The sequence below is a fragment of the Phyllostomus discolor genome, chromosome 3 (assembly GCF_004126475.2).
Source record: "Phyllostomus discolor isolate MPI-MPIP mPhyDis1 chromosome 3, mPhyDis1.pri.v3, whole genome shotgun sequence".
In the NCBI taxonomy this organism is placed as follows: Eukaryota; Metazoa; Chordata; class Mammalia; order Chiroptera; family Phyllostomidae; genus Phyllostomus; species Phyllostomus discolor.
The window spans coordinates 191,770,839-191,797,562 of NC_040905.2; the positions used below are offsets into that span (position 1 = coordinate 191,770,839).

Here is a 26,724-nt window from a genome sequence, read left to right on the forward strand (position 1 = left end):
CTTAGTTTTGTAATGAATTAAAAAAAAGTTGTATTTTACCTATTAATTTATATGATTTCTTTATATTTTCTGGATAAGACTCCTTTGTTGGAGATACTTACATCCAGCAACTATCTTTTTCCACTTTGTATTTGACTTTTTATTCTCTTAATAGTGTCTATTATAATTGGAAGTGCTTAATTTTAATGCATCTCTATTTATCATTTTTTTCTTTTGTGGTTAGAGCTTTTTGTGAGAAGGTGTCGTTTGGAGAGCCAATCCTTTTGGGTGCAACTCTTCATCTTTCTGGGAGAAATCCTTGTCTGGCTCCTGCCAACAGTTTGTCTCAGTAGTTCCACTATGGTTAGTCATCTGTACGTTGTCACAGAGCTGGCTCTTGCTTCAGTGGCCTGACTTAGATCAGCTGACATTTTGTCTGGTCATGTTTGACTTTGTCCTGTTTAAGCCAAATGACTAAATCTCATCTGGGGCTCGGGTTGGATTTCTTAGTCTCAGGTACAATCTGACAGACCAGATTTGCCAGTTACCCACTTTCACTAGCTAGTCTCAGCATCCCTATGTCTAATTTTATCTTCAATCTCTCTCTGGTAATGGATTTGCAACAGCTGTTGGCTCAGTTGTCCTAATCTTCATCTGCTAGGGAATGCTCCCAGCCCTTCTTCAGCATATGCCCTGGCTAATTTTTCTTTTCTTTCTTTCTTTCTCTTCTTTCTTTTCTTATCTCTTTCAGAGGGAGAGAGGGAGTTTCAGGGGAGAGGAGGGAGGGACGGGAGAGTCCGAGGGATCTCCTTTTATTTTTTTTTCTCGTTCTTTCTTTGCTCCGCTTTCTCTTTCCTCTTTCCTTCTCCCTTATTTCCTCTCTCTCTTCCTCCTTCCTTCTCCTTCCTTCCTTCCTTCCTTCCTTCCTTCTTTCTATCTTTCTTTCTTTCTATCTTTCTTTCTTTCTTTCTTATTTTTTACTGTGACACCTCAAACTTAGGTGAATTTAGAGGACTGGGGGCCCTGCCAAAGTCTTTTTCTAACTAAATTAATAGATTTTAATGCAGGTGACTCCTAGCTGAGAGAATGTAATAAGAGAACTTCTAGAAAAATCTCAGGAACATGCCCTTAGTCAAAAGCAATAGCATCATCTTCATGTATTAAGGGAAGCATTGTTACTTATTTTTGAGCACACATGGTTATTACTAGGCATAAACATAAAGAGAAGGAAATAAGAGTAAAAACCAAACCCAGTGGGACTGCAATAAAGGAGAAATGCCTATTTCTTTTCTTGGAATGCTAACGACAGTTTTACTAAACTTACTGAAGTCTGTGACCCAAGTATCCTTTTTTATTACACATTGGTCATTCTGTTCATTATTTATGTCGATATACTAGAACACAAATTTGAGTGTTGCCTTAATAAGTTGTTACCACAGATTTTATATGTGGTAGGTATTTTCTATGAAATTGGGTTTAAATTGAATTTTATTCATCATGAGAAAACTATTAAAGTTCTCATAATGTTGGGTAAGTACTGAATAATAATAAATGACATTTATTGAGGGTTTTGTCTCTGCTAGGCACTGTTGTTTACACATATGAATATATTTAATCCCCATAAAACCCCATGAGCTTCAGATTATTATTTTCATAATTTTCTCTGAGGCACAGAGAAATTTGCCCAAGGTAGCTCAGCTAGCAAGGGGCAGAGCCAGGATCTAACCCAGGACATCTGGTTTCAGCACCTGCACTGTTAATCACTATGCTTTTAAAACTGATAACTAATTTTTGTATGCAGCTTCATTGATAATAAATACCAATATGTTTTTTTTACATTTTACAGATTTTTACGTCTTACATAACTTATACAGATTTACAGATATCTAAAGAACATATAGTTATTAGAACCATCTCTGAAATATAAACAAATATATATATATATATATATATATATGACTTTAGTAGTTAAGAAAGCAGGAGGAAAGAGATGTCTAAATTCCTTCTGAGATCTCAGTATCACAAGAGAGGAGTGACAGCTAAGATTTATCAAGCAGGTGCTATGTATCAGGTGATATGGTAAGCAATTTATATGCATGCTCTCTTATTTTCAAAAACAATGCTGAAATAAAAATTGTTAATCCTGGGTTAAAGATGAAGGCTCAGGCTATAGAGATTTAGCAACTACTCTCTATAAGGCTACACAATAAGTAGAATGTCTGACTAGAGACTGTGTATTCTATGTTACCACTATCCTTCACTGTCTCCCACAATGAAAAAGCTTCCTAAGTGAATTCCTTGGTACAGAGTCAAGAATACAATTTGATATGCTGCTACTGGCTGGCTAAGCCTAACAGAGAGGTGGCTGAAGAGGTGCAGGGAAAGACTTTGCTATTATGATCAGATGGGCCCCATCTGAAGGGTGAGATCCATGTTTATAAGTAAACTGATTATTCAGCTGACCATACTGAAAGATAGGAAAATCTTTATATAGGCTTGTCTTTGATGGATTTCTAGTTTGTGAACTATTTAGAGGGGAAAATAGAGTTCCATGTTTAAATCACTTGGGAAATTATCCCCTTCTTATTTAATCATAAAGCCTGTAAGAAAATGTGCTGTTATTAGAAATATTCTTTTTAGTTTTTCCCCCTCAACTATTAAAGTTCATAACTATTTTTTGTATGCAAAACTGTAAGAGTATCCAGCTTTATGGATAATGAATACTAATAGGTTTTTACACTTTACAGATTATACATCTTACATGACTTATACAGATTTACAAATATTTAAAGAACATATAGTAATCCCTGGAATATACATACTATCTATCCATTCATATACAGTTCCACTAATGGAATATGGACTTTAAAAATAGACCTGGAGCCTATGTAATGTAGAGACATCCTCTATGAAAGCTAGGTGGCTTTGGGCTTCAACAATGGAGTATGTTTTTATTGTCTATGGTCATATAAGGACAGCTTTACATAGGAATGATTTGGCTTTGTGATTGTTACACATCAGAATGCACCTACAATTGCATTTGCCCTCCCTGTTTGTACTTCTGGCCCCTCCTGTTGTTTGGACACAGTTTTGAATCTCTAGGTAGGATTCCTTTTGTTGGCCCAAATATCAGGTGCACGTCATGTTCTCTTTGGTAATATTTTGGTTTAGTCAACTCTTCTACACAGATCACTGACATTTTGTGAGTTCCTACCCTTAGCTACATGCATTTGCTTTCAGACTTGACTCATTACCCTCATTTTGATTTCTCTCCTTTGCCTGCTTTCCGATGTAACAAGATGTTAACTGGGACTTGTTATCTTAAAATCCCAGTTAGGGTCCCCAAGGCAAAAGGCATTACCTCCATGTTCAAAGAGAGGCACTAGACCATAGAAGGGAGACTTAATTAAAAATAATAACTGATCTGGAAGAACTTCACTCCCAACAGCCTAAGAGATAAAAAAAATTTGAAAGGAAATTCATAGAAGAGAACTCTATGAGTTAGAGTGCTTTGCTTTTTTTACCCCTGTCTCTATGAGGAAAGAGGTGCTTCCCTCTTCCAAGTCAATTCAGACACTATTTAAACAGATAAAGGATTCTTTTTCTCATATAACACTAAGTCTGAGAGAGCTAGCTGGTACCTTCAGTTATCTGCTATTTTCTTGACCTTTCCCCCTTGGTCACAAGATGGCCACCCAAGCTCAATGCCAAAAAAAAAAAAAAAAAAAAAAAAAAAGAAAGAAAGAAGGAAAGAAAGAAAGAAAGACAGAAAAAAAGAAAAGAAAAAATGGAGAAGAGCCCATCTCAAGGATGCAGATCATTTATTAAAAATCCACATTGTTTTCATTAACATATTTGTTCTTTTATAAATACCATATTGTCTTGATTACTGTAGTTGTGCAGTAAGTCTTGAGGTCGAGTAGTGTCAGTCCTCCAGCTTTGTTCTTCCTCACTTTTTCAGAAGCATGTCAACAGATTTTCTGTTCAGTTTCATTTGCCAGTATTCTAACACTTGGCCACCACTTGCTGAGAGGCTGGAAAAGCCATATTTAATGTTTTAACTCGACATGCAGAGTTGGATATGCCTGTTGAGTTTGCCATCTGCTGTAAGTGTAGATGTCGGGAGACCTTGGAAACCACAAATGTACCCCATGCATGAGTTGGCACTGGGAGACTGCCATAAAGAATATCAATAGCAAAAACAAAACCAAAAACTATAACTAATACTTGCTAACTAGAAGGCCCTATGTTCCTTTTCTATAATTTCCCTACCTACTTCCTTGGCCCTGGAAAATACAGTAGATCAGGAGTCCCCCACCTTTGGGCTGTGGACTGATACTGGTCTGGGCCTGTTAGGACCGGCACAGCGGGAGGTGAGTTTGAATGTGATGTGTTTGAATCATTCCAAAACCATCCCACCAACCCCGGTCTATGGAAAAACTGTCTTTCACAAAACTGGTCGGTGGTGCCAAAACGGTTGGAGACTGATGCAGTAGATGGATGCGCCAGAAGATGAGGAAAGGCTGAAAGACTACACCATGCCCCTTTCCCTCATTGCAAGTCTCTGGGCCAGGCAGACCTGAGCTGATGGAATGGGAAAAGCTCTGAATCTGACGTAAGATTGACATTTTAACTGGACTGGACTTTTAATTTTTTATTTAATTTAACTTTTTAGTATCTTAAATGACAAGGAAGCCATGGGATGTGCTGAGAAAATGTTAAAGGATGGAGGAGGAGATCTGACATAGTATCTTAGTTGGGGGCTTTGTCTGGAGGAAGATAGATCTACTTCCTGATTGTGCCTCCACCGAGTTCAGCCCCTTCAACAAACTGGTTATGCTGGAAACTATAAACTCCTTTAATCCTGGCTGTTCAGCCAAAGCCCTGACTCCTAATAGCTCTTCCCGGCTCTCATCTGGTGGCCTTTTCATGGCATAGGGGTGCTGGATCTGTCAGTGTAAGACAACTTTGGGAGAGTACCTGGGGTCTGTGGAATAGGAGAAAGCCTAGTAGGAGTATTTAGGGGAGATTAATTGTAACAGGATAACAGCAAATCCTGGTGTATCACTAACTGCCTTTGTGATCTCTCTCTAGCATTAAGTTTCCTACTCTGAAATGATTGCACTAGAGAAAGTGATTGTAATAGATACCTCTTGTGATGGCTGCCTGGCTCCCTCCATTCCCAGGATATTGCCTATGATACCTGGGGATTCTGAGATTTACGTGACCCAGTCCCCCTCCAGAGCTAGTGAACAGGGGAAGATATCTGTCCCAGGCCAGGGAAGTCTCTCTTTCTTGGTATTCTTGAATAGGGGGACACAGAGACTGGACAATGCTAACACTGACTATCATTGGTAACCTGCAGCTGCTGGTCCCAGAAATGTCCAGCTTTTTGCTCTTCTTGGAGCTTGATGGCTCAACTCTTCCTTGCTTTTCATGAGGTTCCCCGGTAGCCTTTCAGGATATTCCTCACTTTGCTTACGTTGCCCAGAACTATTTTCTATAACTTGCAATCTAAGGTACTTTTTTTTAAGGGTCCATTCAACTTCCACAATTCTATTATTCTTTGATTGAATGGTACCTGTTACTCTTGAACACAAATGGATTGAAACATTGCGTGTTGATAACCACAGATAGCTGGTAGCTTTGGTACAGGTGAGTGACTGTAGTTTTTGACAGTCTTTTTGCTAATGAATACTAGAGATAGTCCTTTTAATAACAGCAGATATTTTAGTTAGGTAAATTTGTACTTGTTATACATGGAGGAAGTTTTTAGTTTAGTAGTTCACATTAGAGATATTAGTGATGTTTATAGAAAAGGATTTTAGTTTCCAGTCCAAGAAATAAGTGAGCCAAGTCATATTTTCCAAGTCACCATATCAAAGGTACACACTAAGGCTAAGGAGTTGAGTGTACACTTAAATTTGTTTATCACTCAAATCTCATGCACTATCACCTCATTGTATTGAATTCAGTGGGTATTCCCAGGTCAGTTCTCCTGATGATGCTGAACATTAAAAAAGGTGAATTCAAATTAAACATATTTTGTCTTTTTTAAAGTATATTTTATCAATTATGCTATTACAGTTGTCCCAATTTTTTTCTCCCCCTTATCTCCCCTCTTCCCTACACCCTCCCACCTCCCCTTAGTTCATGTCCATGGGTTGTACATATAAGATCTTTGGCTTTTCTGTTTCCTATACTATTCTTAACCTGCTCTTATCTATTTTATGCCTACCAATTATGCTTCTTATTCCCTGTACCTTTCCCCACCCCATCCTTCCCCTCCCCCTCCCCACTGATAACCTTCTATGTGATCTCCATTTCTCTGATTCTGTTACTGTTCTAGTTGTTTGCTTAGTTTTTGTTTTTGTTTTTTTTTTTAGATTCAGTTTTGATAGTAATGAGTTTGTTGTCATTTTATTGTTCATAGTTTTTGATCTTCTATTTCTTAGATAAGTCCCTTTAACATTTCATATAATAAGGGTGTGGTGATGATGAACTCCTTTAACTTGACCTTAGCTGGGAAGCACTTTATCTGCCCTTCCATTCTAAATGATAGCTTTGTTGGATAGAGCAATCTTGGATGTAGGTCCTTGCCTTTCATGACTTTCAATACTTCTTCCCAGCCCCTTCCCTTCTTGCCTATTAGATTTCTTTTGAGGAATCAGCTGAGAATCTTATGGGAACTCCTTTGTAGGTAATTGTCTCCTTTTCTTTTGCTGCTTTTGAGATTCTCTCCATATCTTTAATCTTGGATAATGTAACTACGGTGTACCTTGCTGTGTACTTCCTTGGACCCAACTTCTTTGGGACTCTCTTTGAGCTTCCTGGACTTCCTGGAAGTCTATTTCATTTGACAGATTGGGAACATTATTATTATTTTTTTTAAATAAGCTTTCAATTTCTTGCACTTCTCCTTCTACTTCTGGCATCCCTATGATTCGGGTTTTGAAACATTTAACATTGTCCCAGAAGTTCCTAAGCCTCTCCTCATATTTTTGAATTCTTGTTTCTTCAATCTGTTCCAGTTGGATGTTTATTTCTTCCTTTTGTTCCAAATCATTGATTTGAGCCCCAGTTTCCTTCCTTTCACTGTTGGTTCCCTGTATATTTTGTTTTATTTCATTTTGTGTAGACTTCATTTCTTCTTTTATTTTGCAACTGAGTTCAATCAGTTCTGTAAGCATCCTGATTACCACTGTTTTGAACTCTGCATAAGATAGGTTGTCTATCTCCTCATGGCTTAGCTCTTTTTCTGGAGTTTTGATCTGTTCTTTCATTTGGGCCATATTACTTCATGTCAGTACACCTGTTTGTTGTAAGGAAGTGGAGCCTTAGATATTCGCCAGGGCTGGACAACCCTTGTTGTTGCTGCGTTGTGGTGCTGTCTGTGGGGGAGGGGTCAGAGAGGGAACAATGCCACTTGCTCTGCTCTAGCCCCAATTTCCAATGAATTCTCCTTGGAGACTGGGAGTTGCTCCTGCTGTCGCAATCCCCACAGTATTTTATAGGTAGAAGTTTTGAGTCTTTAGTTTCCCATTCAGCCAGCCCTGCCTTGCCCACATGGTCTGCGCCATGCTGCGCGTCCTCTCCAGCTGCCCATCCAACATATTTTGTCTTAAATGCCACACATCATTACACTATAATCCAATGTGGTATAGTTATCAAATACTTATCGAAATAACTTTAAAATTACAATGCTTAACCAGAATACTACAGTTTAGTAGTATAACTAGCCCCTTTAGTATGAAACTTCCTAATAATGGACTCTTTATGGTTCTCTAATAAATTATTGTTACTGGTTTTCCAAAGTGCAAGGCATGCCACTTGGTAGATAAAAAGCAATATTGCAGAGAAGAAATAGGATTACATTTGTGATACTGGGTTTTGGGACGTTGACAACTTAACCCAGGGGGGATGACAAGCAAGCTGCAACTAAGAATTACATGAGTTGGCCTAGAATTAACTTCATGAATACTAGTGGTATGGGCATAATGTTTGTGCAAATAGAGGCACATACTGACCCTAAAATAATTTATTTGATTATAACAAAGATAAAAGAATGAATAAAAAGTATAGAAAGAACTAATTAAGGCATGAAAGTCTAATCACAGGTGTGGGTTTCTTTTTTAATTTAGTTTTGCTGGAGATCTATAAACCTTTTTTTATGGGAAGTTTTTGCTTGGAAAATCATGTATGAAAAGGATTTTGCCAATTCTATTCTTTCTTGGTAAGTAATGAAATGTAGAGGTTTACCACAATTTTCCCACCTTTTGAACATCTAGTGTCTAGAGCAGGGCCTCTGACATTCAGCAAATTGCTTGGTACCTAGCATGCATGCAAAAAAACATTTGTTAAATCAATTCAAATGAGCAGATAAATATTCAGATTAAAAAATCAATGTAAGTCTCCCTTGTAGTGCATACTTCCATGAAGCTATTACCTATCTAGTAGCTCATTATGCATTTCCATTCCCTGGTGCCAGCATTATCTGTTGACATATCGAATAAAAAAGAACCAAACTAAATTTGTGTTTTTCCTACTCAAACCTGCTCCTCCTTCTTATTTCCACTACTCTGAAAGCAACCATAATCCTCCTCCTACTCACCCATTTCCCATATCCTTCTTTGACAGGTTGAGTTAACATGGAGTCTATTCTGTTTCTACTGATTTTTCCCCATCAGGGTCTCTGCTCCTACTGTCCTTAGCCTCCACTTCCTTTTGCTTGGGCCAGTGAATACCCTCTATCTTCCCTGTCTCTTCTTACCAATCTAGTCTTAATTTTGTTGCTTGATTGCACCCCTGCTCCCCCCAAAAAGAAAAAAAAATAATGGTTAAGAGTCTGGATTCTGGCTCTGATTTGTACTGTTGTGATCAGGAACTTGGACTCTGGAGCCAAACCTCCTGATTTATGGTCTGCCTTTCAAGGACTTTTCTTCCAACCTCATTTCTCACTTTATATTCTAGCCAAAATACCTCCCTCCATCTCTAATCTAGATTTTAATGGCCAGTTCACCTTACCACTTCCCTGAAATAATCTTCCTCTCCTAGGAACTGCCCCAGCGTGGCTCCTATACGTCTCACTACCTGCTTTGTACAAATTAAATGCATCCTTTAAAAATTTTTTAAAATTTCTCTCAGGAGAACACAAGTTTCTTGAAGGCAGGATGCTAATTGTATTCTTGTTTTATATTTCCAGTAAGTTATGGTGTGACTTGAACACTGCAGCTCCTCGAGAAATATTGGCGAATGACGTCAATTTACAGAAATAAGTCCGACTCTGAGACTCCCCCCTTTGGATCGCATGTGTTTGTCCAAATCACAGCACTGTATATGAAAACGGGTGAACATAATGTATGTAAATTAGATCTTTTAAAAAACTGACAAAAATTTTCTTGAGGAACCCACAAAGCTTTTGTTTATGTGGGTTACATGTATGGATATTTAGCATATTAAAACTTATGACAAAATTTAAAACTATTTCCATATTCACTTTAAAAATACCAAATGCACTAAATGTTAACATTAATAATGTATTTTCATTCATTATCTCCGTCTCATTCAGCCGCTCACTCTTCTCGGTCTGACTTAGCTCCCGCCACGGAGAAGATGCTGGGCCCTTATTAGGAGAAGAGTTCCAGCCCCGAAGAAACAACGCGAACTCTCTCACCCCGCCCACCCGCCCGAGGCAGTGAGCGCGCCCGAGGCTCCGCGGACACTCGGCCCCGCCCCTCCGCGCGCTGGCGCGAGTGCCGGGGCGCACGCGCAGGGCTCCCGGAGGCCGCGCAGACGAGCGCCCCTGCGAGTGCCCATCCCCCAACTTTCACCACGTGAGCCGGGAACCCGTCGCCCCGGCCGCTGGGTCGCCGTGGTAGGTCGTTGTCATGGCCTCTCCGTGGGAAGAACTGACCCTTGCCTTTTCTAGCATGTCTATGTTCCCCTTTTTCGACATCGCTCACTACCTGGTATCCGTGATGGCGCTGAAGCGTCAACCGGGTGAGTGCGGGGCGCCGGGGAGCGGCCCCCTCAGGTGAGGACGGCCCGAGCCGGGGGAGCGGGCAAGCTGCTTCTACCCTAGACTGTCCTATAGTCCTGCTGGAGGGGCGCCAAGGGTCAACTCCATCGACCCCTCCAGTGCAGCTAGGGCGACTGAGGCCGGGAAGGGGGGTGGTACGGTACTGTCAAAGGAGGCGCGACCCGGGGTCTGCGACGTCCGGGGCTGGCCCTACAACGCGGGAAGCATTCCCGGGCAGGTGACCGGGAGGCGCAGCCGCTGGCGGAGCCCCGGTACTGCCGGTGGCCGCCCAGGATTTGCACGGTCTCCTGGGGGTGCCACCACTTCCTGGGAAAGTATTTCAAAGTCACCGGGGAACAAAGCTTCCAGAGACAGCGAGTCTGACTTACTTGCTTGGAGTACTGGATAGTTGCGGACTGCTCTCCAGTTATGAAAGTTGTATCAACACTTACCGGTAAATCAAAAGTTTCAGAAGTAGGCACACCAGTCTGGCATACTTCGTTTTATTGTGCTTTGCTTTACTAGGAGTCTATTATTATTATTTTTTTTTTTTACTAATTGCAGGCAGCACCTCCCTCGTCCTCCCCGCCCCAGCAAAAGGATTACCGCTAGCCTTATTGCATTGGTTGTCTGGAGCCAAGGGTTTGGGGCTGGAGGATGATGCGGTACTTCTCATGGACCGCTGGTTTTTCAAACCCTTGGACCCCAGAGATATTTTTCATTTACGTTGAAGTTTGTAGCTTAGTCTAGATCGTCGTTTGGTAGAAGTTTTGACCTGGATGAGGGGAATTTCCTTGTATTATATAAGGACGATAATCTGCGTAAGATATTGCTTCCTTGATTTGAAAAGAAGTACATTTTCTTATGCCCTGTTCAGTAGTTGTTATTTTTCTGTGTAGGCTAAAGAAAAAGGTTCTCAAAGTGTGGTTCTCAAAGTGTGGTCTAGGACACTTGTGGGTCCAATTTATTTTCGTCATAATATACAGATGTTATTTGTGTTTTTCGCATTCATTTTCTCACAAGTGTACAGTGGAGTTTTCCAGAGGCTACAGAATCAGGGATACTGTAAGAGATTGAATGAAGAAGCAGATACATGAATCCAGCTTTTTTCTTTTTGTAGCCAGACCTTAAAGAGATTTCCTAAAATATAAATCAGTGTGACTTTTCCCTCTAAATGGTTGTTGCTTTGGAAAATAGCTATTTTCATAAAGAATACATGATTTGTGTTAACATTGAGTGCATTTGTTATTTTTAAAATGAATACCTAAAGAATGATTTAAAGATTTTTCATTGTGATTTCTAATATTCTGAATATTGATACATGACACATAAGCAAAAAGATGTTTGAGGTCTTCAAGAATTTGTTTTAAGTCAGGTCTTTTAAAGGTTTAATTTACATGCATTATATTCACTCTTTTAAATGTAAAGGTCTGTGATTTTGGATGAACACATACTATCCTGTAGCCACTACCACAAACAGTTTCATCACCCCACCAGGATTCCCTCCTGCCCTTTTGTAGTCAGCCCTCCCCTAGCCTCAGGCAACCATTCACCCCTTCACTAGTTTTTAGGGGTACAGAGGAGTCCTGAAACCAAAAAATTTGAGAATCACTGGACGAATTGAATGCTATCACATAATTGCATATGGTGTGAAAATATTTTCTATTCCGGAACTAGTACTTGTAAACAGGTCAAAGTGATAGAATTCACACACAAAAAATATACAATGCCTGTTTAAGCTTTGTGTTAACACAGGAATGTGTTAAACGGCCTTCCATAGTATGGGCTTTTATCAGTCTTAAATATCTTGTCATTCTAATGATCAGAAAATATAGTTTTTTTATTTGCATCTGTCCTGGTTAATAAGTTTGTGCTGCTTAAGTTTATTGGTCATTTGTATGTCCACTTCTGTAAATCTGTTGAATTGATTGTATTATTTTTGCTATTTAAAAAGTAATGTACTACATTTAAAAAATGATTCATTCTAATATATTTTTAAAAGATTTTATTTACTTATTTTTTTGGAGAGAGAAGGGAGGGAGAAAGAGAGAGAGAGAGAAACATAAATGTGCGGTTGCTGGGGGCCGTGGCCTGCAACCCAGGCATGTACCCTGACTGGGAATCGAACCTGCGACACTTGGTTCGCAGCCCGCGCTCAATCCACTGAGCTACGCCAGCCAGGGCTACCAGGGTTCTTATTATCTCTATCTTCTTCAGCATGTTACTCCTTAAGACTCTTGACTTTTGGAATGTACTTTTTACCACTATTAATACTTCACCCCCCACTTTCCTACCATTTACATTTTATGATTTGTAGTCTTTGCCTAGATCTTTAAAAATGCTAGTGGAGTCAACAGAATTAAGGGGAATTAACTATTTCTATGTGTGTGTAGATGAGGATAGCATGCCTTTTTATTTTGATTCAGGTTGTAGGCCTTCTCATCCAAGGAAAGATGACGGTTTCCCCCTTTTCTTTTTCTGTGTGACTTGTGTTTAAGCAAAGATACCAAGGTATTTAATAAATTTGGTTTTCATTTTTACATTTTAGTTTACCTCCATATATCTCATAATTAACTTTGGTTCCTGTTAAATCCTGGCATCTGATTATCTGTGGCTTTCAGTTTTGGCTAGTAGTATAGATTTTTGTTTTGTTTATCTTTACCTAGGTATTTTATTAATAAATTGTAAAGTGCTGCTTTGGGAACTGTTAGAAATGATAACAGAAAGTTTACATCATCAATTTTAATCTCCCATCTTATATTTTTCATATCTTCTCTGTCTCTTATTTAATTAGTCATTAAGATAAACACATTTCTTCAATTCTGCATTCATATCCAGTTGCTGTTTTCTGTGAGAGTTTCTGAAAATTTTAATCTACAATTATTTCTACTTGATTTTTACATGTCAAATCTGTTGTTTTAATCTTAATTCTGCCATTACTGTTTTGCTAACCTCCCTCAACTATTTGTTGAAACTACTGATCTGTACTGCAGATCTGTACTGCAGATCCGTACTGCATATGGCACTACATTAAATGTGAAATATACTACTCTGGCCCTAAAGAAACTCGACTGGGCTGTTGTCATTTTTTTTATAGGGTCACATAAGGTTGCACTTCCTTTCCTACACAATAATAATATTCATTTCAGATACATTGAAAATGTTTCACTCTATTCTAATCCTCACATATCCCTTTAAGGTAGGTGTTATTGAACTCATGTTACAGATGAGGAGTAGTCTTAAGAGGAATAAAATAAACTTCCTTAAGATACATAATCCAGTAAATTATGGAGCTAGTTCTACCACTTACTCCAAAGTTTTCAACTACTCTGTGCTCTCTCTTTGCAGGTTCATGTAGTGTTCTTTGTTTTTTCAGTGTTTAGCAATTTCTCAGTAATTTGTCATTTGATACGCTTATTTTCTCCCGTGGTTTCTGTTATTTCCATGCCACCAGTTGGTACTTTGCTTTTAGGAATTAAATCTAGGAATAAAGTTTGTTATTATTCCTTCTTCTAATTTGTGGGAGATGAAAGCATTAATACATCAAGCATTTATCAGTTCTGGGACTTTGGAAAGGTGGCAGCATAATCTTGCTGTCTTTATGAATCCCCATGAAAAACATACAGAAAAGTATTAAAGTCGTAAATGTACAGCTCAGTGAATTTTCACAGTGAACATTTATGTAATCAACATCCAGATAAAAGGAGAACATTCATAATGCCTCCAAAGCCCCCTTTGTTATGAGATGCTGTAAAAAGATTCTGCCCAGTATTGGGTGGGAAAGGATGTCTCAGAAATGACAACCCATAATTTACTTCTTTGTGTTTAGCGAATCTTGCTTAAATTGTCTTTCCATGTTCTAATTGAAAGGAAAGTTAGAGTATTTGAGTGACCTGACATAAATATTGCTCAGGGAGTGTAGTACAGTGGAAAGAGCTCATCAAGTTGGGAGACTAGTGTTTCGTTCAAGCTCTCCTGCTGACTGGGTAGCTTGGAATATCTATTTGTGCAGTGAGTGCACTGAACTAGAACACCGGCTGGCTAGTATTCTCCTCTCAGGAACCCCCTCTCAGGAACCTCAGTTTTGGCTCTAAAGAGCTCTTCCTGTAAGCGTCTAACTTTTAGTAATTTCATCCTATTCTTTGTTCCCCTAGCAGAGGTAATTTCTTTCTTCAGCTGCTACCTCTATACCACAGTATTTACAATTTACCTTTTCAAAATCTAGTTAACAATTTCATACTTACTTCTTTTAAAAAACATTTATTTATTTATTTATTTATTTTTAATTTTCACCCGAGGACATGCTTATTGATTTTAGGGAGAAGGGATGGGAGAGAGAGAGAGAGGGAAAGAAATATGAGTGTGAGAGAGAAACATTGTTGGTTGCCTCTTGCACTCACCTGGACCAGCGACCAAACCCACAACCCAGGCATGTGGCCAGGAGTTGAACCCACAACCAGTCTCTGGGACAATGATCCAGCCAACTGAGCCACACTGGCTAGGGCTACCCACTTTTAAAAAGATACATATATTTTTAACCTACTTTATATTAAATTCTCTCTGTTAAAATAACTGTATTTTCTATTTTTTGACTGGACTCTGCTACAGAAGCCTAGCAGTGCAGTTTAACTTTCTGCTTTATGGTTTGCATACAGGAGTGGGCAAAAGTAGGTTTACAGTTGTTCATAGGGGAAATCATACAGTAATTAATAAAAAATAACACATGAATGAACTCTGTGTTTTGGGTACTTAAAACTGTAAACCTTTTTCTTAACCCTGTATATCATGGTAAGATATCTAAAGTACTGGCTACTTCTTGTCCATAGATCCAGTCAGTATAATGTCTTCAGTGTAGTGAGTCAGTTGTGATATTGTGTAGAGTCTCATTATGATCAAAATCTCTGTGGATTTTGTTGGAGAGCCGGAGAGTTGACATAGACTTGAGGCAAGACTGTGATAGTGAACTCAGTCTTGCTAGGGGAAAATAAAGTGTCTGGGGTTCCTTGCAAATTAATATGAAAAAAAGTATTTGCTTACCAGGTTACAGGGGTGATGGTTTGTTTCATTAAAAATACTGCATGTAGAATACTAGCTGCAATTGGAGTCACTTCGTGTCTACACTTATGATAATCACAGTTATTCTCCAGATTTATCCATCTTGTGTGTAGACCAGACAGTTAAATGGCACATGATAGCTATTACCACCTTTTCATTTTTCATGTTTTTTGGTTATGGCACCCATCTTGTAGATTTTTGTAGATTTTTAAAAAGATCTTTAGGAGCTTCTACTTGACCGTTCCTATCATAATGATCCTTGGATCCAAGGATCAATTTGGGGATTGTGCCAGTTGCCAAATCTGTCTATCCTAGTTATACATTAGGGAAATAACTACAGGTGGGTTGTGGTTACTTGCCCCACTGATTCAGACCTGATTCAGAACTGGAATCTGTTGTGTCATAGATAATCTTGAAGCCTCTGTTGCCTACATAATTATTTTTTAATAATTTTGATGAAAAACATTCTTGAGGCATATGAAATAGTTTATGTTGTTCTTTTTTTTCTTTTTAAGGAGATAAATCTATAAGGGAGAAGGATTAGGGTAAAAGTTCACTAATATGCAGTTTAAAAATACTTAACATCTGGAGTTGAGGCTTTAAGAAGGCTAGTACCTCTTCATTCTGGAAGTCATCAGCCACCAGCAAGCTGAATGTTAACTGTTTTGAAAATAGCTGCAGTGCAACTAGTTCTTAAAAATAGGTACACATTGTATAACTAAAATAGACTGAGTACATACAATGAAGTCATATGCAGTATATTAAAAAATATCTTTCCAAGATATAACTAAGTCACTGAAATAGTTTCAGATACAGTCTAATGATTCATTTTGGGCAGAGTATGGGATTATTTTGTAGATGCGATTTTAAGTGAATTTATTGGAGTAGAGTATGACTTTTTAAAAATCATTTGTTATATTTCAATTACAGTTGACATACACTATTATGTTTCAGGTGTATACACCAGTGATTACACATTATGTAACTTGTTAAGTGATCATCCTGATAAATCTCGTACCCATCTGACACCATACATAGATGTTAGCATACTATTGATAGTATTCCTTATGCTGTACTTGACATCTCCATGACTATTCTGTAACAACCAAATTGTACTTCTTAATCCCTTCACCTTTTTCACCCAGCCCCCTAAACTCTTCCATCTGGCAGTCATCAAAATCTCTATCTATGAATCTGTTTCTGTTCTGATTGTTCATTTATTTTGTTTTTTAGATTCAATTGTTGATAGATATGTATGTATTAACATTTTATTGTTCATATTTTTATCTTTTATTTTACCTTCTTCTTAAAGGAGACCCTTTAACATGTTATGTAATACTGATTTGGTAGTGATGAACTCCTTTAGCTTTTTCTTATCTGGGAAGCTCTTTATATGTCCTTAGATTCTAAATGATAGCTTTCCTGTGTAGAGTAATCTTGTTGGTAGGCCCTCACTTGTCATCATTTTCAATATTTCTTGCCAGTCTTTTCTGACTTGCAAAGTTTCTGTTGAGAAATAAGTTGATAGTCTTGAGGGAGCACGCTTGTAGGTAACTAACTGCTTTTCTTTGCTGCTTTTAAGATTCCCTCTTTTCTGTGATCTTTTGTGCTTTTAATTATGATATGTCGTGATGTTGGCCTCTTTCCTTTATCTTCTTTGAGACTCTCTGATTCCTGGACTTGTATGTCTTTTTCCTTCAAGGTTAAGGAAGTCTTGTCATTTTTTTTTACATAGCTTTTCAGTTTCCTGGTCTCTTTTCCTTCTGGCAACCCCATAATGCAAATGTTGGTACACTTGAAGTTGTCCTAGAGACTTCTTACGTTATCTTCATTTTTTTCACTCCTTTTTTTTCTTTTTGCTGTTGTGATTGGGTGTTTTTTGCTTCCTTGGATTCCAAATTGCTGATTTGACTACCACTTTCATCTGCTCTACTATTGATTCCCTATACATTATTCTTCTTCTTTCAGTTAGTATCTTTTATTTTCTGACAGGTTCTTTTTATGGTTGCCATGTCCTTTTTGTATGCTGTTGAAGTTCCCCTTAAGTTCATTTACTCTTTCCCTAAGTTTACTGAGCATCCTTATAACCAGTGTTTTGAACTCTGCATCTAATATACTGCTTGTCTTCATTTTTTTAATATCCAGCTGGGCACTCCAGGTGTGCCCCCTGTTATAGTTGAGCCTTGATTGCTGTTGGTGCATCAGTGGGAAAGATTTACTACCAGTTGATCAGCTGCAAATGAGAAGAAATTAAAAATATTATACAAAGTATTTTTTTCTTACCATATACTTTTTGTATGGTCTAAAGATATGCAAGTCGTTTCTTTTTAACTTTCTCTATTTTCATAGTTTAACTTTGTGTTAAACTAATTCTGGTGCCAGTATGATATATGCAAAGGAACATAGCCCCCAAAGAACTTTGCCTTAAGATTTTATCATGCCGTAAAATGTGTTGCCTTAGTGTGTGTACTGAAAACAGTTGTTATAGAAAGGCCTATTTGAGTTAGAGAAATTATTCTGGGTGACATAATTTTGAAAATTAGTGCTGATGTGAGGGAGAACTTTCCTTCAACTCTGTTCTTTTTCTGTTTTGTTTTTTTCCTAATAAAATCTTAGTTTTGATTAATTAAGACTGTTGGTGTTATGAGTACTTTTTTAGTGCCATGATGTGCCTTTCTCATGCCAGCCTCGCAATAAGAACTCACAAGAACTATAGGTTTGGCTCAGAACTGTGTCAGAAGCAGCCCAAGGGTTGCATTTTGCCTACTTCTTTTTTCTGTGGTCATTGTCAATCCATTCAATTGATAAATCAATAAGTGTCTGCCATGTACTAGGTAGTAAATATATGGTTTTATATATATCCTCACATCTTAAATCCTTATAAGTTATATGTTATTCCCATTTCATGCAAGTTGAACTTTAAGCCTGGAGAGGTTAGAGTCCTATAAAAAGGTTACAAAGCTGGTATAGAATCATAGCAGCCTCTCCAATGTGTGTTAATATTAAGGGAAATTAATTGTGATGTGATATATATGTATATGTAGGTACATATATAAATATCTGTGAAGATGTGAGAAAGCAAACAGTGAAGTTGTTGAGTTCACTACAAAGTAAGTACTGGAGCCAGGATTTATACCTGGGCAATTAAACTCTAGAATCCATACTCTTAAGCACTCCGTATTGCTTTTCAACATAAGGATTGCTCAGTACGGTAGCTAGCGTCCATTGACCAGAGGGAAAGATCATACTCATTTCCTGTGCCGACTGACCAGTGTTGTAATTAGTCAGTCATCATGGAATGGGGCAATATTGAACAGTGACTATACACATATGGCAGGAGAGGAGGAGAGGAAGACATTTTTGTGGATGTTAGTCTTCTGATTTTAAGATAAGCCATACACTTGGAGAAAGTGTTTCAAAACACGTATTCCATAAGGAATGGTATCCAAATATATGTGTGTGTGTGTGTGTGTGTGTGTGTGCATTCCCTTAATCCTCAGCAATAAGAAAACAAAAAACCCAATTTAAAAAATGGGCATAAGCTCTGGATAGACACCTCACCACAGAAGACACATAGATGGTGGAGGATCCAAGATGACAGCAGACTAGCTGGGAGTTACACTGACTTCCTCCTGGGACCAAATTGGAATTACAATTAAATTATAGAACAGTCAACCTGAATAACCAACTGAAGACTAGCTAAACTGAAGTCTTATAACCGAGAATTGCAGATGAAGCCACATCCAGACAGATAGGAAGGAGAGAGCTGTGTAAAGGCCTGGTCCAACACCTACCTGCAGTGGTAGAGAATCCACAGGCATATCTCAGCTGCAGATGTTCCCCCCATAAGGATTGGGGGGTCTCAAACTCATGCTGCATCCCCTACCCAGGAGTACCAGAGCTGGGAATGGGAGGCTACATAACATCTGACTCCGAAAATCAGTGGGGTTCTGTCAGCCAGGGAGAAATTGGGGTCTAACAGAAAACCAGGTGCCCTCTTAAAGGACTAGTGCACAAAATCTTGTTTGTGAACGTACATCTTGGGTTCTAGCAGAGAAATAGGAGCTCAGAGCAGACTGGAGTCATACAGGGAGAGGGCTGAAGGCACAAGGTCCCTGTGCTGAGTCCATCTCCCACACTGCCTGCAAAGGCTGTCTTTCCTGGGTGGAGCACTCCCCTCCAGGTGTCATTCGCCTGGGGGAATGCACTAGCCCCACTCTTCTAAATCCCTGTGGCCTCGCCCTACCAAGTTCACACTCTGTAGAGGAGTCAGCTGGCTGCAGTCAGTCTGTGCCCACGGTCTAGACTTTCTTGGAAGACAGCAAGGAGGTCTGAGCAGACTCAAGATGGCAGAGACGGACAGGAAGAGACTGAATTTTGTGGTTCTGGAATTAAGCCATTTTTCCTTCAGTGCTCACCACCACCATCATTTTTATGCAGAGCCCTCCCTCCACCTGGCCAAATCTTAATCTTTTAGCCTGATGAACTCTGCTGGCCTGACCCTGACTGCTCCTTGAGTTCCTGTTCCACCACAAAGGTTTGCAGGCTCCATACATGTGTAGCTGCCCTTGGTGTACCCTTAGACTTTTGCTGGATGGCCTCAGGTTCAGCACTGGGGCTGAGTTTTAATATGAACACTCATTGTGAATACCACTTGTTCCTACCTTATAACTGAGAACCTACTCATGCAACTTGCATACTGCCAGAGGCTCTTTTAGTGACTGAGCCTAACATGCAGCCAGAATGTGGAGGCAGATCTCAGGGTGCCTTGAGCCTTATGCTGACTGGCTCTTGGGCGTGGTACTGGTGTAAGTCTCCCTTGGCATGGCCCCTCCCATGTACACCCAGGTTTAACAGACATAGCCACAGACTGTGGATCACTTTGTAGCTCCAAAGAGGTAGTCTAGGGCCAGCCATAGGCACCTTCTGATGTTGATCTGCACCAGAATCCCTTCTAAGTGGCTCCAAACCAATACCCAGTGGCAGGTTTGAGACCACATCAGAACATGACCCAATTAGATCCATAAGCAGCACTCCTAAAGGGATATTTTGGCAGGACCAGATCCTTCTGGGGTGAGTTCTGCTTTGTAAGATCAGCCGCCACATAGTAGCTCATATACTGTTGTCAGTGTTGGTCCTTATAGTCAGCCCGAGGGTCAGTTCCACCCATGGGTGGGCCAATAGCAGTCCAGACTGAACTACAACATGAGGGCTTGCATAACCCACATGAAGGACATTCTTGGATCACTTGCCTCAGGTGATCAGGGAGATGGCACCACTGAGCCCCACAGGACACCTACTACATATGGCCATCATACCGAGACTGATATAGATATAGCAGATCCACCTAATACACAAAAACAAATACAGAGAAGGCGCCAAAATAGAGAGACAAAGAAATATGCCCCAAATGAAAGAACAGGGGAATTCCCTAGAAAAATAGCTAAATAAAGTACAGGCAAGCAGTCTATCAGATACAGAGTTCAAAACAATGGTTATAAGGATGCTTGAAGAACATAGGGGAAGAATGGATGAACCAAGTGAGAGCTTAAAGAGATAGCATAACAAAAGACATAGGAACCATCAAAAAGAACAAGTAAAATATGAAGAATACAATATCTGAAATAAAGAATACATTAGGAGGAATCAACAAGATGAGATGCAGCAGAGGAACAAATCATTAATTTGGAAGACAAGATAACATATACCCAATCAGAGCAGTGAAAACAAAAGTGAATTTTAAAAGATGAGGACAGGTTAAGGGACCATGTACAATATCAAGGGTATTAACATGCACAACCAGAAGGAAAACAGAGAAAGCAAGGGATTGAGAACCTAAGTGAAGAACTGATGAATGAAAACGTCCTCAAAATGGCAAAGGAAATAGACATACAATTCCAGAAAGCTCAGAGTCCCAAACAAGATGATACCAAAGAGGCCCACATCAAGATATATCATAATTAAAATGGCAGATGTTAAGACAAAGAGATGATCTTAAAAGCAGCAAGAGAAAGAGATAGCTGTCTACAAGGGAGCTCTCATAATTATGACTTTCAGCTGACTTCTCAACAGAAACATTTCAGGCCAGAAAGTATTGGGACAAAATGTTCAAAGTGATGAAAGCCCAACAGAGCCCAACTACCCAGCAAAGATGCCATTTAAAATGGAAGGAGAAATAAAGAGCATCCCAGACAAGAAAGTAGTTCCTTATCACTAAACCAGTATTACAAGAAAAGTTAAAGGAACTTCTTAAGAATAAAAGAAAAGGAAAATAATTATTAAAAACCTGGCAATAGCTATATTCCTATCAAAAATCATTTTAAATGAAAACGGATTAAATGCTCCAATCAAAGGATATAGGTTAGCTGAATGGATGAGGACAAGACCCACCCTGGCTGGGTGGCTCAGTTGGAGTGTTGTCCCATACACTAAAAGGTTGTGGATTTGATTCCCTGTCTGAACACATACCTAGGTTGCAGGTTTCATCTCCAGTTAGGGCATGTATGGAAGGTAACTGATCGACGTTTCTCTCTCTCTCTCGCAAAAATCAATAAACATATCTTTGGGTGAAGATAAAAAAAATAAAAAAAACAAGATCCATACAAAGACACATCTCAGAATGAAATACACACAAAGATTGTAAAGGGATAGAAAAATATTTATTGTAAATGGAAACAAGCTGGAGTAGCAATACTTATATTAGACAAAATAAACTTTAAAACAGGGACTGTTACAAAAGACAAAGATGGACATTACATAATGGTAATGAAATCAATCAAACAGGAAGCTATAACCCATGTGATATTTATGTACCCAACATAGGAAGAGCTAAATATATAAAGCAAATCTTGATGGACATAAAGGGAGAGATTGACAGTAGTACAGAGTAGAGGATTTTAATGCCCCATTGACATTAATGGATAGATTTTCCAGACAGAAAATCAAAAAGGAAACAGCCTGAAACTACACACTAGACCAGATGATTTTAATTGATAAGTTCAGAGCATTTCATCCCAAAGTAGCAGAATATACATTTTTTCCAAGTACGCTGGAATGTTTTCCAGGATAAACCACATGTTATGACACAGGACAAGTCTCAGTAAATTCAAGAAGATTGAAATCAAGTATCTTCTCCAACCTTGACAATGGGGTGAAACTAGAAATCAGTTACAAGAAAAAACCCCTGAAAATCACACAAACACATAGAGGCTAAACAACATGTTACTAAACAATGAAAGGGTTACCAGTGAGATCAAGGAAGACATCAAAAGATATTTTGAAACAAATGAAAGTGAAAACACAACCCAAAATCTATGGGACATAGTTAAAGCAGTCCTAAGAGGGAAATTCATAGCAATATTGGACTACTTCAAAAAATAAGAAAAATTTTAAATAAACTCACCTTACACCTAAAGGAACTAGAAATAGCCCAAAGTGAGTAGAAGGAAATAGTAAAGATTGGAATAGAAATAAACAAAATAGAGTAAAAAAAAAATTCAGAAGATCAAAGAAACTGAGAGCTGGTTCTTTGAAAAGATAAATGAGATGGACAAACCTTTAACCAAACTCAAGAAAAAAAGAGAGAAGACCAAAATAAATAAAATCAGAAATTAAAGAGGAAAAGTAATAGCTGACACCATAGAAATACAAAGGAATATAAGAAAATATTATGAACAACTATATGTCAACAAAATGGACAATCTGAAAGAAATGGATGAATTCCTAGTTACATACAAATCTTCCAAAACTGAATAAAGAAGAAACTGAACATCTGAACATATTACAACTAATGAAATTGAAACAGTAATCAAAAAACTTCCAGCAAACAAAAGTCCTGATAGCTTTACAGGTGAATTTACCAAACATTCAAAGAATAACTAACACCTATCCTCTAATTATTCCAGAAAATTCAAGAGGAGGGAAGACTTCAAGTTCATTTTAATAGGCCAGCATTATTCTAGTTCCAAAGCCAGATAAAGTCACTCCAAAGGAAGAAAATATAGGTCAATATTCCTAATAAACATAGATGCAAATATCCTCAACAAAATATTAACAGATTGAATCCTGCAATACGTTAAAAAGATCATGCACTGTGATCAAGTGAGATTTATTCTAGGGTGAAGATTGGTATAATATCTGCAAATCAGTTAATGTGATACATCACATAAAATTGATAAAAATCATTCATATGATCATCTCAATATATGGAGAAAAATCATTTGACAATACTCAATGCCAATTATAATAAAAACTGTCAGCAAAGTGGAAATAGAAGGAACATATTTTAACATAGTAAAAGCCCATGTATGAGAAATCCACAGCCAACATCATACACAATGGGAAAAACAAAGTGTTTCCCTTAAGATTAGGAGCAAGACAGGATTGTTTGCTCTCACCACTCTTACTCAACACATTACTCAAAGTCTTAGTCACAGCAGTCAGACCAACAAGAAGAAATAAAAGGCATCTAAATTGGAAAGGAGGAAGTAATTGTCATCATTTGCAGATGACATGATACTATTATATAGAATACCCTAAAGATTCCACCAAAACCTGTTGGAACTGATAAATGAGTTCAGTAATTAAAGTAGCAGGATACAGGATTTATATTCAGAATCAGCTTCATTTTTATACGCCAATGCTGAACTATTACAATTGGAAACTAAGAAAATAATCCCATTTACAATTTCATCAAAAAAACCTAGGAGTGAATTTAATCAAGGATGTAAAAGACCTGTACTTAGAAAATTACAAGGTACTGAAGAAAGAAATTGTAGAAGATACAAACAGAAGCATATATTGTGCATATGGATAGGATGAATTAACATTTAATATCCATATTACCCAAAGCAATTTAGAGAATCAACACAATTCCTATCAAAATACCAATGGTGTATTTCACAGAACTAGAACAAATAATCAAAAACTATACACATCCATGAAAAACCCTGAGTAGCCTCAGCAATCTTGAAAAAGAGATCTGGAGTTATCACGCCACCTGGTAACAAACTATACTACAAGGCCTTAGTAATCAAAGGAGCATGGTAATGGCATGAAAACAGACATAGATCCGTGGCACAGAGCAGAGACCCCAGCAATAAACCCATGACTGTTCTGTCAATTAATAGGTTACAAAAGAGGGAAGAACATACAATGGGGTAAAGAAAATCTATTTAATAAATGTTGCTTGGAAAATTATATAGATACAACAAAAATGAAACTAGATCACCTTTTTACACTATATGCAAGAATAAACTAAAAATGGGTTAAATACTTAAATGTAAGACAAAACCATAGAACTCACAGAAGAAAACATAGGTGTAAAACCTCTTCACATTTTTCTTAGCAATTTTTTTTGATATATCTCTTTAGGCAAGGGATACAAAAAAAAATACACAAATAGGGCTTCATCAAACTAAAAGATTTGCACCTCAAAGGAAATGATCAACAAAATGGAAAGACAAGCACTGACTTGTGTGGCTCAGATGGGTGTCATCCTGCAACGTGAAAGGTTGCAGGTTTGATTCCCAGTCAGGGTATATGCCTAGGTTGTAGGTTTGGTCCTTGGTTGTGGCGCTTGTGAGAAGTGACTGATCAAGATTTCTCTTTCACATTGTTGTTTGTCACCTTTCATCCTCCCTCCCTTCTCCTCTCTCTAAAAAGAAAGAAAGATGAAAAGGCAAATTCACTGAATGAGAGAAAATATTTGCTAATAATACATCTGAAATGGGCTTACTATCCAAAATTTACAAAAAACTCATACTACTCAACACCAAGAAAAAACACAAACAAATCAGCAGTTCAATTAAAAGATGGATAGAGGACTGGAATAGAACATACAGAGGACATACAGATGGCCAAGAGACAGGAAAAGATGTTCAATATCACTAATCATCAAAAATGCAAATTAAAACTATGATGAAATGTCACCTCACATCTGTCAGAATTGCTATCATCAATAAACCCACAAATGACAAGTGTTGGTGAGGGTATGGAGAAAAGGGACTTCTCATGCACTGTTGATTGGGAATGCAGATGTTGCTACCACTGGGAAAATAGTATATAGGTTCATTAAAAAATTAAAAATTGAATTGCCATGTGACTCAGTGATTCCACTTCTGGGTATGTATATGAAGGAACACAAAACACTAAGTTGAAAGACCATATGTACCCCTATGTTCATTGTAGCACTATTTACATAAGCCATGATGTGGAAGCAATCCAAGTGCCCGTCAACAGATGAGTGGACAAAAAAGTGGTGGTACACATATAAAATGGAATATTACTTGGCCATAAAACAATGAAATCTTACCATTTGTGATAACATGGGTGGACCTAGAGAGTATTATGCTAAGTGAAATAAGCCAGTCTAAGAAAGACAAATATCACATGATTTCACTTATATGTGGAATCCAAAGAACAGAATAAATGGGCAAACAAAACTGAAACAGACTCAGACACAGAGAGCGGGTTGGTGGTTGCCAGAGGGCAGAGGTGTTAGGGGACTGGGTGAAAGAGGTGAGGGATTAAGAAGTAAATACTGGCAGTTAAAAAATAGGCATGGGGATGTAAAATACAGCATAGGGAATATAGTCAGTAATACTGCAATAACTATGTCTGGTGATAATATTGGGGAGAACACATTGTAAAGTGTATGATTGTCTAACCAGTGTGTTGTACACCTGAAACCAATACAAAATAATATTGAAAGTAAAGTGCAGTTGAATAAAAATTTAATTGGTACTTCCAAATTGTTCTTCAAAATGCCTTTACTTGTTTATACTCTCACAAGGGTATATGAATTTCTTCACATCTTTGCCAATTTACTAATGTTAAGCTATAATTTCTTTTGCCTAATGAGTGTGTGTGAAATAACATCTTGTCCTAGTTTGTTTTCCCTTGATTACGAATGAGTTGAGGATTTTTTTATTGGTATATTTAGTAATTTATATATTTTTGCAAGTCATTGCTTTGTGACTTGCCCATTTTTCTATTCTGTTTTCTTTTTCTATTGATTTGTTGGAATTTGCCCTAAGTAGGTTGAAAAACATTTTATCTTACTCTCTTGTCATATAGAAAATTTAAATTTTGATGAAGTAAAATTTCTAAATCTTTTCCTTGGCTTTATTCAGGTTAAATACTTTTCTTTCTTAAATTAGTAGTTTATTTTGTAAATTAGTAATGTTGATTTTTTGGGGGGTGACCTTTTACTGTCTGATATAATAATTTGTTAATATAGTGAATGATTTTAATGAATTTCTGAACATTGAACCTTCATTAAAGTCTTTGGATAAAATGTACATGGTTATGATTTATTCTCCTTCAAAAACTACTGACACCAATTTGTTATTAATGTATTTGTGCATTACACTCATAAGTTAGAATTATAGAATGTATCTTTCTAACTTCCTCTCTCTCTCCCTCTTTCCCTTTCCTTCCTTCCTCCCTGACTCTTTTCTTTCCTTTTTCTTCTCATTCTCTCTTTTTTTCCTTTATAATTTTTGACATTGGATAATGTTGTTTAATAGAAAGTTTTTCTACTTTGCTGAACTCTGTAATGTTTATGTGGTATAAAAATGAATAATCCAAAACTATTTGGTAAATGTTTTCCAGTTATTTCCAATTAATTTATCTGAGTCTAGCTGTTTTCTTTAGATTGATCTTTGACTGCT

At 37.8% G+C, this 26,724-nt stretch overlaps 1 protein-coding gene across 3 annotated transcripts in view; it reads left to right on the forward strand.

Annotated features, from left to right (window-relative positions):
• Positions 1-9,720: 9,720 nt before the first annotated feature.
• Positions 9,721-26,724, forward strand: part of TMEM38B (transmembrane protein 38B) — a 50,440-nt gene continuing 33,436 nt past the window's right edge. Inside the window, exon 1 of one of the 3 annotated variants that reach the window (XM_036022000.1) lies at positions 9,721-9,978. In XM_036022000.1, the coding sequence (XP_035877893.1) occupies positions 9,867-9,978 (112 nt within the window). In that variant the 5' untranslated portion in view covers positions 9,721-9,866. The remainder of the gene's footprint in view (positions 9,979-26,724) is intronic. The other 2 variants (XM_028530617.2, XM_036022001.1) reach the window with 2 other exon arrangements.